This window comes from Phocoena sinus, chromosome 1 (assembly GCF_008692025.1).
Source record: "Phocoena sinus isolate mPhoSin1 chromosome 1, mPhoSin1.pri, whole genome shotgun sequence".
Classification (NCBI taxonomy): Eukaryota; Metazoa; Chordata; class Mammalia; order Artiodactyla; family Phocoenidae; genus Phocoena; species Phocoena sinus.
The window spans coordinates 115,202,472-115,215,094 of record NC_045763.1 but is presented as its reverse complement, the minus strand read 5'-3'; the positions used below and the strand labels follow the sequence as shown (position 1 = coordinate 115,215,094).

General features: G+C 44.7%; 1 protein-coding gene across 7 annotated transcripts in view; it reads left to right on the top strand.

Annotated features, from left to right (window-relative positions):
- ARHGEF11 (Rho guanine nucleotide exchange factor 11) overlaps positions 1 to 12,623 on the top strand; it is a 111,529-nt gene that overhangs the window by 59,437 nt on the left and 39,469 nt on the right. For all 7 annotated transcript variants that reach the window (XM_032622857.1, XM_032622831.1, XM_032622820.1 and 4 more), the window contains exons 2-7: positions 2,937 to 3,025; positions 4,014 to 4,112; positions 7,594 to 7,643; positions 7,989 to 8,046; positions 8,620 to 8,798; positions 9,646 to 9,717. In XM_032622857.1, coding sequence (XP_032478748.1) covers positions 2,937 to 3,025; positions 4,014 to 4,112; positions 7,594 to 7,643; positions 7,989 to 8,046; positions 8,620 to 8,798; positions 9,646 to 9,717 — 547 coding nt within the window. The remainder of the gene's footprint in view (positions 1 to 2,936; positions 3,026 to 4,013; positions 4,113 to 7,593; positions 7,644 to 7,988; positions 8,047 to 8,619; positions 8,799 to 9,645; positions 9,718 to 12,623) is intronic.

The following is a 12,623-nucleotide window of genomic DNA, read 5'->3' as shown; positions in this document are numbered from 1 at the left end:
AGGAGGAGGCCCAAGCTGTCCCAAGATAGAATGGGCTTTCTCCTGAAGTAGTAAGGAGGGAGAAGTGCAAGCCCATTCTGGGTAACCCAGGGGTGGGATGTTGTGGATCAAGCCGAAGACAGCAGATGAGCAGCTGGAATAAAAAGCCTTTTATAGTTCATTCTGAGAATCCCTCACCGATGTGGGGAGTGGAGCTGTTGCCCTTCAGTGTTTATACTAAAGTTCTATATGTATACCTCATCCATTACCTGCAAGTGACTGTATCTTACTCGTTTTTGTACCCCGTAGTGCCTGGCATAGTATGTAGAGCAGCGCTGTGCCATTGAACTTTCTGCAGCGATGGAAGTGTTTTATTCTGCACTGTCCTGTATGGTAGCCACTAGCCATAGTACAACTGAGAAACAGAATTTTTAAATTTAAATATCTACATGTGGCTAGTGGCTGTTGTATTAGATAGATAGCACGGGTCTAGAATCTAGGACTTCTTTTTTTTCCATTTTACTGAGGTATAATTGACACACAGCACTGCCTAAGTTTAAGATGTCCAGCATAGTGACCTGGCATCCGTGTATTGCAAAATGATTACCACAGTACGTTTAGTTATCATGCATAGATTCTAGGACACTTATTAAATGATGAGCTAAGTTGAATCTTTACCTTGGATGAGGAGGTGGGGGGTGGCAGGGCATGATGGACTAGGGTAATTTGAAGAAAGCCAGAAGTTGTAGCTTCTGGAAGTTCACCTTCTTGTCTGGCTGACAGGTGTAGTAATGGGGAGTAGAGTAAGAAGAATATCTAGGAAGAAGGAACGGTATGGGCAAAGACAGGAGCCGGAAACCATGGCAAGAGAAAGAACAGTGAAGAGCAGGGACCAAAAATAGGACGGCGCATTCACTGTGTTAGGCACAGGGGGTGCTGATCAACAAGACCACCCTGACTTCGTGGACCTTACAGCCCTACGGACAAGCGCACAAGCAGCTCCACTGATTGTGTGCAGTAAGGATAGGTACTGGGAGCTGTGGGAGACAGCGGAGGGGCATCAGGCAGTACTTCCTTTTCGATGCTGTGCCTAATGGCCTCGCTTGAAGACAGGGTGACCTTTCTCCCAAGTACAATGGGGAAGCTCTAAAACGTTCTAATCAGCAAAGTGGCACAGGTAAATCTGCATTTTAGTAAGGTGGTTCTACTGCATTGGCCAGTTTCCACCCCGGGTCCTTCTTAGCTTGATTGTGGTTTTTCTTTTAAACCAACCACCTCCAGTGTCTTGTCTGGTTTATGTCTTGTTTGGTTTTTCTTCCCTGCTTCCTCCTTTCCTGCATCACTCTCTCCTGGGCCCCACGCTCTCTTCTTCCTTGATGTCCTTCTCTCTCTGATCCAAAGATCAGCCAGTAAAAAGCAGTCTCACCTGTCCAGGTAAGTGGGGTGCCAGGGTGAGGGGGGAAGAAGACCCCTCTTTTAAATTTAAAAGTTATTTATTTGTACTGTGTTGTATTTATTATTTGAATAGTTAGTACCTTCACATGACTCAGAATTTAAATGGTACGAACAAGAAGATAAGGAAAAGATTCCAACTCCATCCCTTTGCCCCTGGCACAGTTTCCTTCCTCAGAGGCAACCAGTGATCTATGTTTTCTTTTGTACCCTCTCAGAGGTATTTTACACATTTTATATATATGTAAGCAAACATATAAACAAATCATTCCTTCTCTTTTACCGTCTACATAATTCTGCATCTTCCTTTTTCCACTCAACAGCATGTCTTGGAGACTATTCCTTATCATATATAAAGAGCCCCCTCATTCTTTTATGTGACTGAATACTGTGCCATTATATCGATGTACTGCAGTTCATTTAACCAGTCACCCCTTATGAACACTTAGAGTCTTTGCAGTGTTTTGCCACTGCACACAGCGCTTACATGAAGCCCCTTCTGCATAGTCATTTGCTAGATACGAATAGGAGACCCCCTCTGGAGGGGCAGCAACTATTGAGTAGGAACTGGCAACTTGTACACGTTTCTGAAAAGGAGAGGCATAGCAATGATCTGAACTTCTCCTCTTCCTGCAGGGGCCCTATTATTAGATCTGGTTTGGTGATCCGTGGTACCTTGAGGTTGTAGGGCCTTAACAGTTTCTAAGCAGGGTGCCTCAAGCTGGCTGTAGGAATGGGATTGGAATACTACCAGCAAACAGACCAGATTCCTGTTCTCCCATGGTACACACAAAATAAATGGAATTTCAGAGGTTTGGGTCATCATTGTACGCCTCCTTTCTAGAACAGGGTACAAGTTGCCAATTACCCAACAGGTAAAGTTGCCAATTACCCAGCTAAAGGCCTAGTTACCCTCCTAGAGACCCTTTTTTGGTAGAGGGACGAAGAGACGAAGCTAAAGTGAGAGAGAGTGTCTCTGATACAGCCACTGCAGTCCTCTGCTGTGTCCCTGCAGGCCTCTGTGTGTTTGTGACCCTCCCATCCTTGCCTTCCAGTCCCCCCTTCCTTAAAAATCATCACCTAAAACTAACTAGCTGTTTGGTTTTTTCTTGTCTTTTTCTCGCATTCATTTTCTCTGCTGCCTCCGTTCTGTTCCATCAGCCCCATTGCAGCCTGGTAAGACCCAACAAGCATGTATATTTGTTCACACCCTGTTCTTGCTACTGTCTCTTTGTCTCCTGACTCCAGGAAGGGCTATTTCCCTTCACGCCTTGCTGGGTATTAAAGAGATCATGCTTGCCTTGCCATCCTAGGATTCCAGATAGGTGATGTTGCCAGTGGTGTAGATGTGGCTGATCTCCCACCAGATTGAGCGGGTTACAGGGTGAGAGGGTCGGTCTCTTGTTACCCAAGACTCAGGGCCCCTTTGACAGAGCTTCTTTCTGCTACAAGGCTGGTCCCTCCCTGCCCAATTCATTGTTGTGCTTTTCTTACTCTTTCTCCAGGTTAAGTAGCCTGTCTTTGGGAGATTCAGCACCTGAACGCAAGTCCCCTTCCCACCACCGCCAACCCTCCGACACCTCTGAGACAACAGGTAACCTTCTCGGGGCATTAACACGTAGACACAGAGGTGTTTACCCATACAGACAGATCTGTATACCCCAGATATAAAACAACTTAGCCTTTATATTGAGCTCATAATGTGTGCTAGGTATTGTGTTATATGCTTTATACAGATTACCTTATTCAGTCCTTTTATCAGTTGTAGAAAGTAGATTTTATCATGCCTATTTTATGGATGAGGAAGCTGAGACACAGAGTGGTTAAAAAATTTGCCAAGTGTACAGGCTTGTAGGAGACAAAGCCAGGACCTGAAACCAGTTGAGTTTTAACTCTATAATTCATGCTTTCTCCATCACAGGAAGCAGTCACACATACCTGCACACGTGCACGATGTCTAGTACACGCCCATAGGGATGGAGTCAGTTAGGAGTTATAGTCTCTCTTTCTTTTTTCCTACGCTCTGCATATGGTTGTATGTGTGACAAACAGGGTTTTCTCTTGTCATTTATCCTTCCCTGGATTTTGACAAGGGGCCAGCCCTCAGTCACCCCACGTGAGTTACCCAGCTCTGCAGAATCAACAAGCATTGGTGTCCCATCTGCTGTATTCATTGGACGTAATTTAATGGAAAACTTCCAGTCTCACTTAGGCTTCAGTCCCAGGGCTGCTTCTCTGTAACACTAGCCTTCAGGCTGGAGTTGGCCATCCCCTTCTTCGACTAGTCTCACCCAAACAGGCCTAAAAAGACAGACATACATAAGAGAGACAAACATCTCAGCACCTCAGAGAAAGGAATTTCTTGTATAGCATACGGAGTAGATGACCGGGTTTTGTCGATCACTGAGGAAGGCAGGCATTTCAATAGTGTGTGTGGGCAGGAAAAGTCTGGGGAACCTGGAAAGGCTTTCTGGAGGAAGAAACACTGGGGCCTCCCTGGGTTGGTCTTGGCTTGTGTGCACTAACTTTCTGATGACAGTTCCTACCGAACTCCCTTCTTTCTGCTCCTTACCTCTCACCAGGTCTCGTTCAACGCTGTGTCATCATCCAAAAGGACCAGCATGGCTTCGGCTTCACAGTCAGCGGGGATCGCATTGTTCTGGTGCAGTCTGTACGGCCTGGTGAGTGTTGCGTCCCTGCCACCTGCAGTTCTTACAAAAAGTTCTTACAAAGCCACCATGTATGTGACAGTGCCATAGGACTTGAAGGACTTGCACGTGCTTTCTCTGGAGGCCTGGGCATCCTGGGGCATGAATGATTCATTCTAGAACTGGTTCCCCAGGGGCATCTGGGGAAGTCTCCACAATGCTAAGCTTCCAGGCAGAATTTCTAGGGATCGCACTCCAGGCTTGTTTCCCCTGTTGGAAGTGTGAAAATGGCAGAATAGCCTTCAGGTCATCAGGCAGGTGCCTGATTGCCCTCCAGGGGAGCTCCTCGTCCTGGGTTGGAAGATGCCGTGGAGAAATCGAAGACCCGCCTTCTTCTTTCTCACCTTCACATGACCTTGCTCCGTGCACGAATGGTCACTGTGCTGCAGCAGTTCACAGTTGAGACAGGCACGCTGGTCTAAATGTATTTGCAGATATTTTAACAGTAAGTAATAAATGACCTAAAGATGTGTGTTGGACAGTACGTGGGAGGAAAGGGTGTTTGTAAGTTTGTATTTGGGTAGTTGGTGGTTCGAAGCTAAGTATTTCCCTTGTGATCAGTTTAGGAAGCCTCCTTAGAAGAAAATAGGATTTCAGGAGTAGTTTGAAAGATGGCCATGGAAAACACATTGGCGGGATAGAAATTTGGTGGGAAGGGAGGGCATTATAAGCAAATCGATCGAGTAACCAGTGATGTGTGAAAAAGCTTCAGATATTTCAAAGCACTATCATATGTCAGGTGGTAGAATCATTGCTGTTAAGTGACCCAGACTGAAGAAGGTGATCAGGAAGGAGCCGGGAGTAGGGGAGAGTATGAAGCAAGTATCCCTAACACAGGCAAGTATCTGTAACAGGAGTGAACTTCAGTGTAGCCCATGGGATTGGGCCTGGCAACGTGGTGCATCATAGGCTTGAAGAAGAGTACAAGGAAAGGGGTAGGGGGCAGGCCAGCATTTTCCCACTAAGTACAGTGCAAAATGGGAAGGAAATATACTTACATAATTTGGGAGAAATATTTGGGATTTATTTAATGGGAAAAGTGAAAAGAGAATTTCAAATTTATGACCAAAATGAGGTATGTGGATCATACAGGGATATAAATAATTACAGCTCCTTATGTTTGGTAGTTAACTTTTGTCCGTGAGAGGTTTGTTTTTCATATCCTAGGGTAGAGCTCTGAAAAGATACTTTTATTCTTTGCTTCCATATTCTCTCAAGGTTCCTGGACTAGGGTGAGACAGAGCAAGTGGGACTGCCAGTAACTTGTACTTTGCCTCTATGGTCTGTTTGATACAAAAAGTATGGGGACCCCCTCCAGTGAAGTGTGAGTTCAGCACTCTTCCAATTTTGCCTCCTCTCAGACCTGGAGAGGAAGGAACAAAAGGATGGCTTGCAGTAAAATACGAGTTTTGGAAAATCTGTGTATGTATGAGTACTTCGGGCAGGAGAGAAGAAGAGAATTCATTTGGATTGGCATTGAAATCATAAGAGCAACAAAGCAGTTGTTGTCTTTTCCAGATTTTAGGCTTCTCAGTTCACTGTTTCTCAAAGTGTAGTCTGTGTTCTGCCTACATCAGAATCACCTAGGCCCTTAGGATGATTGAAATCCTCATTCCGGGGCCCAGTCCCAGAAGTACTGAATCACTTGCTAGCAAGGGGGTCAAGGAATATGCTTTTTAACAAGTTCTCCTGGTGAGTCTCATGCTTACTGAAGTTTAGAACTTCTGCTCTAATTCCGTTACTCTGAAGAGTTTAATTTCTTTTAATCCCTAAGTTATTAGAAGTCACCTCATGTGTTTCATACATTCAGGCAAAATAGCTCTTTCCCCTCCACCTTTAGTTTCTAGATGACAGTGTAAAAGAGAGTTTTCAAGCTACTTGCAAGTACTTTTCCATAAATAGCACACTTAAGATGAGGGTAGTCTGGGTCCCAATACTGAAAAGCCAAATTGGAATGTAGTCATCACTGTAATTTCTCTTTTCAGACTAGAAACATCTACATGTGCTTTGTCGGAGTTTTGTTTTGATCAGATGAATGTAACTTACAGATTTAAGGATCATCTTGGGGCAGATTTACAAGAAACATAATTTTTATGCTTCTCGTGAACTTCTTTTTTTTTTTTAATAAGCTTTCTGAGTGAACATATTTTAAATATTTATTTATTTATTTATTTATTTAGCTGCATCGGGTCTTAGTTTCATTACGCGGGAACTTCCATTGCAGCTCGCAGGCTCTTATTTGTGGCACACAAGCTTCTCTCTAGTTGTGACGTGCAGGCTCCAGAGCACGCAGCCTCAGTAGTTGCAGTGCACAGGCTCAGTAGATGAGGCGTGCGGGCTCAGTAGTTGTGGCACGTGGGCTGTCTAGTTGAGGCAGACGGGCTCAGTAGTTGTGGCACAAGGACTCTCTAGTTGAGGCACGTGGGCTCGGTAGTTGTGGTGCGTGAGCTTAGTTGCCCCATGGCATGTGGGATCTTAGTTCCCCACCCAGGGATCGAACCCGAGTCCCCTGCATTGGAAGGTGGATTCTTTACCACTGGACCCCCAGGGGAGTCCCTCATGAACTTATCTCATCATTAGTGTTTCTTATGCTTCCTGGGTATAACTTAAACTAGGACTCTAACTTATTTAAAACTACATTTGGCCTTCCATATCCGCGAGTTTCGCATCTGAGAATTCTGCATCCATGGATTCAACCAACTGCAGATTGAAATTTCCATCTGCAGTTGGTTGAATCCACAGATTCGAAACCTGCAGGTGTGTACTACTCCATTTTAAGTAAGGGACTTGAACATCTACAGATTTTGATATCTGTGGGAGGTACTAGAACTAATCCGCGGTGGATACCATGGGATGACTGTACATGGTGATCAAAACCACTGCAGCTCCAGAACAATTTAACAGAAAATAAAGCAGTGATCATTATCATCCTTAATGCTAGGAACCCCCATAATATCCTTGTGAACTTCTCAGGGCTTAGGGACCACAGTTTGAAAACGCTTGTTGTAATCCTTTTCTCATATTCCTCTTAAAAATGATTATTACTTCAGCGATTATTTACTACAGTGAACTCGTTCTTCCCACTGGATAATAGAAATAACTCTTATTTGACCTTGGAACATCTAGACACATTCAAATAAAGCACACATTACTCTCCGCAGAGCATGGCCCTGCCTCTCTGCCACCTTGGCCTGGCTCTCAGAGGAGAAGTCTGGCTTCTGAGCCAGGTGGAGGAAAGAGCAAGAGATGTGTCCTTATACAGTCCAGTCCAGCTCAAAGGGAGTTGTGTCACTGGAGCAGAATAGGATGTACACCCAGCATTTGAGGCACTTAACACAGAGAGGTGAGAAGAGATTTGAGGGGGAAGGTGACCTGACAGGGTTGTTGGTATAGATTCAGCCACCTCTGGAAAGGTTGTGGGGCTCTGCTGACCAGGCCTTCTCCTTCCTCACAGGAGGTGCAGCCATGAAAGCCGGTGTGAAAGAAGGCGACCGGATCATCAAAGTGAGTGACCTTCCCTCTCCGCCCCCAGAGGAGGGGGTGCAGCGTCACTTCTGGCCTTGGCCATCCTCCACACTTCCGTTTTCGTACCAGCTGTCATCAGCCACTGAGTAGGGGGGTGGTACCATGAGAGTGAGTAGTATAATGTGACAGAGACTGGGGACTAAGATAGCTGGGTTCCATATTCTAGGCCCTTCTTGACTCTGACCAAGCTTCTGTAATGTTTTACTATGCTAGAGAACATTGATAAGTGGCTCCCTAAAGGAGTGGCAATTGACCACTGACCAAGAGAAGGATCCCCTGGGCTTCCACTGCCATTACTCAATAATGTCGTTTGTCCCCCAACAGGTGAACGGCACCATGGTGACCAATAGCTCACATCTGGAAGTGGTGAAGCTTATCAAATGTGAGTTGGGGAGAGCTGACAGTGAAAGAGATTAGGGGATCAGATGGGGCACGGGTGGAAGCAGGCCTGTTGCCCCAGGAGGCTTCCTTTGTAGACGTGCGAGGCAGCCGAAGTCTTTCTTCTTGGCCTGATCATCGTAGACTACCACAGTTCCCCACTGTCATTTCAAGTGGAGACACTATTAGTCTCTCATCCGACAGCTCTATTTTTCCACCCATCTTTGCCCTACGTTTTAGATCATATTCTACTAAGACCAGGTCTCACTCAGATACCACTCACTCCCCTCTCCCAGTCCCAGGAAACAAGGGACTGGGCAGGCAGCTCCCACATAGTTACGGGTGGGATTTTGGTTGAGGTCTCTGCATGAGGAAAGGGAAGGAAGGGATACTTGTGTTGATGCAGGATGGAAGGACAGGAATTAGAGAACAGGTGGGGCATTAAAAGTGAGGAGAACTTTACCTGCAGAATTATAAGCTTAATAGAAGGAGAAGGGAGAACCCCCTCCTTTGTACCTTGAATGTCTGCTATTGAGAACAATACCACTTGAGCAAGCCTCTCTTTGCCTTCCTCCAGCTGGTGCCTATGTTGCACTGACCCTCCTGGGCTCTTCACCCTCGTCCATTGGTGTCTCTGGGCCCCAGCAGGACCCAGTCCCAGCAGGAGCTCCCCGAGTCACCCCTGTGATCCCACCACCACCACCCCCTCCACCTCTGCCACCTCCACAGCGCATCACAGGACCGAAACCTCTGCAGGTAATGGTCTGCCTACTCCTCTCCTCATTCTGGTGTCCCTTGGAAGAGCTCCCCATTGGAATGAAAGCAGGTTAAATCAAATGGCAGGCTGGCGGAAAGAGACAAGCCAAAGAGCTGTATGAAGGCCATCAAAAAGTAGAGCAAAATGAGAACTGCATTAAAGGGGTGTTCCATGCCTTAGTGTCCTCTTTCCATGTAAGTGCATATTGCAGTTTATCAGATAGCAGCATGCAGTGTGTTTCCTGTGTGTGTGCAAGACTCTAAGGAGGCCCTTTGAGAGTTCTCCTCCCCGTCGGGGAGAAGGTGCACAGCTCCAGCCATGGTCAGAGGCATCTGTAAAGACTGTTGCCAGTCATTGTTACAAGGGTATGGAATAAGTCAAGGAGTAGGGGAAAAGGCTTCCTGGGGAGAAAGGCTGCTTGGAGGAAGGAAATATGGAGCCTAGTCTGTAGGGGAGAGAGTCAGGAAAGGACAAGAATAGTAGGGAGAGAACCCAAGGACCCGGATAACCTGTGTGAGGCGTTAAAAGAGGACAGGAGGCAGGTAGGAATAGGGAACAGGATTTTCTGGTTGGAAAGAAGACCGACCAGCAAGTCCTGGGAGACTTCAGAGAGCAATTGATAACAGATGTGATTACAGCCAGGGTTTCTAGGAAATTAGGAATGAAATCAAAATCAGATTTTATGTTTACTGAATTTCAGTGAGATACTGAGTGTTATACAAAACATTCTTACGACCCAGGCTCTACTCTCATAGCTTTCCTCGACCAGGAATCAGCTAGTAGACGAGAATAAAAGCTATTGATCTGGTCCCCAGTTCTCACTACTGTCGTATTTTCCATTCTTAGGATCCTGAATTTCAAAAGCATGCCACCCAGATCCTTAGGAATATGCTGAGGCAGGAGGAAAAAGAGTTACAGGTAAGGTCGCTGCTGAGGGTAGACTGGCCATTGCCTTAATGAAATAATACTTTATCAGAGCAATCTGCCAATGTGTACAACTTAATTTGCAGGCCATATCCTATCACAGTAAAACCTTAAAAAGTCAAACTTCAGGACTACTAAAGAATTGTCGTAGGCCAGTGGAATTTGTTAAAGCAGAATTTGATGGATAGAGTGAATAGGGTAATAGAGCTTATGGTAATAGATTAGAATGGTGACTATGTAGAGAGAATACAAACAAGTGATGAGACAGGTAGAATAAAATGAGGGGACATGAGAACTGAGGAAAATCAGTTGGAATTGATCTTAGAGGTTCTGGGAAGGGAAGGATAAGAGGGAAGGAAGGTGGGGGTGGGGGATGAATGCCAGGCCAGGCTGATGGAGGAGGGGATGCAGAGAGATTTCCAGGCCTGGGGAATGATGCACAGGGAGAACAGGAAGAAGATTAATTTGGCTGGACGGGAATAACCAGATTCCTATAATAGCCATGGCTTACAGTGGGCTCCTTGCCCCTTCATTTCAATTCAACAAATTTCTAAGTTCCCACTGTATGTAAAGCATTGCTTTAGTTCCTACAGTATACAGAGATTAAAACGATTAGACAGTTCTTGCCCTCAACATGTTTACAATCTCATGGGGAAAATTCATATTACGGTAAGAGAGTGGGAGGAACAAAGAGCTTGCAATAAGAGCACAAAGAAGAGAGCAGTTAATTAATAATGGGAAATGTGAGGGAAACTTCACTGAGAAGATTGTATTTCAGCTGGGCCTTGAAGGATAGGGCTCAGTAGGCAAAAGAGATGAGGAAGAGAATGCTGGTAAATGGACAGCATAGGTCAAAGGCACCAAGACATGAAAATACACTCATTTATTTAACAAACTTTGAGTTCCTGCTGTGTGCTAGGTACTGTGTGTGTGCTGCAGTGGAGGCATGGGCCAGTGCTAGGGACAAAGGTTAGAATGGTTATAAAGATAGGTGAGAGATGAATCTTTCCTTTAAGGAGTTTATAATCCAGTAGAATATCAATGGATGAATGAAGATAAAGTTGTACTGCACTATAATAAGTGCTGATACTTGCATTTTGATGCAAGTCATAGAATAATCAAGATAGTGTGGTACTGGTATAAAGATAGACCTATAGATCAGTAGAATAGAATTCAGAGTCCAGAGATTAATCCATACATCTATGGTCAATTGGTTTTTGACAGTGTCAAGACAGTTCAGTGGAGAAAGAATGGTCTTTTCAACAAATGGTTCTGGGACAACAGGATATCTATATGCAGAGAATGAATTTGAACTCTTACCTCACACAATAAACAAAATTTAACTCAAAGTGCATCAAAGGGCCTTCCCTGGTGGCGCAGTGGTTGGGAGTCCGCCTGCCAATGCAGGGGACACGGGTTCGTGCCCCAGTCCGGGAAGATCCCACATGCCGCGGAGCGGCTGGGTCCGTGAGCCATAGCTGCTGAGCCTGCGCGTCCGGAGCCTGTGCTCCACACGGGAGAGGCCACAGCAGTGAGAGGCCCGCGTAACGCAAAAAAAAAAAAAAAAAAAAAAGGATCAAAGACTTAAATGTAAGAGCTAAAACTATTTTTAAAAACTATAAAACTCTTAGAAGAAAACATAGGTATAAATCTTTATGACCTTAGATGAGGCAATGGTTTCTAGGCTGTGACACCAAAAGCATAAACAACCCCCCAAAAAAGATAAATTAGACTTCATCAAAATTAAAAACTTTTATCCATCAAAGGACACTGTCAAGAAAGTAAAAAGACAACCACAGAATAGGAGAAAATATTTGCAGCACATATATCTGATAAGGGTCTAGTGCCAGAATATGTAATAGATGCTTAAAACTCAACCCAATTTAAAAGTTAGCAGACAATTTGAATACACAGTCCAATAAAGAAGACATACAAATGGCCAATAAGCACATGAAAAGATGCTTAATATCATTAGTCATTGGGAGAGGCTAACCAGAACTATGAGATACCACTGCACACGCACTAGGATGGCTAGAGCCAAAATAGCAGTTATTGGTGAGCATGTGGAGAAGTTGGAGAAATGTTTGTTTATATTTTGTCTACATATCCGCTATCCTAATCTACTTCCACCGTAGTGCAGCCAGTTTGGCAATTCTTCAAAATATTAAATGTACAATCTGTCAATTCCACACCAAAGTATATACCCAAGAGAGTTCAAAGCATAAAACGTGTACATAAACATTCATAATAGCATTGCTTAATTGCATAATGGCCAAGAAGTGGAAACAACCCAAATTCCCATTAACTGATGAGTAGATAAACAAAATGTGTTGTATCCATAAAGTGGGATATTATTCAGCCATAAAAAGGAATGAAGTACTGATACATGCTTTAACATGGAAGAACCCTGAAAACAGACTAAGTGAAAGAAGCCAGGCACAAAAGGCCACATATTGTATGATTCCATCTGTGTGGAAGTCCAGAATAGGTAAATCCATAAAAACAGAAAGTAAATTAGTGGTTGCCAGGAGGTGGAGGAAGGGGAAATTGGGAGTGACTCCTTTCTTGTTGGGTTGATAGAAATGTTCTGGACTTAGATAGTGGGGATGTTTGTACAACTCTGTGAATATACTAAAAACCACTGAATTGTATACTTTTTTTAAAAATATTTATTTATTTTCTTTATTTTTTTGGCTACGTTGGGTCTTAGTTGCGGCCTGCGGGATCTTTTTCGTTGCCGTGCGTCGGCTCTTGGTTTTGGTGTGCATGCAGGCTTAGTCGCCCCGTGGCATGTGGGATCTTAGTTCCCCGACCAGGGATCAAACCCGAGTCCCCTGCCTTGGAAGGCGGATTCTTTACCACTGGACCACCAGGGAAGTCCCCTAAATTGTATACTTTAA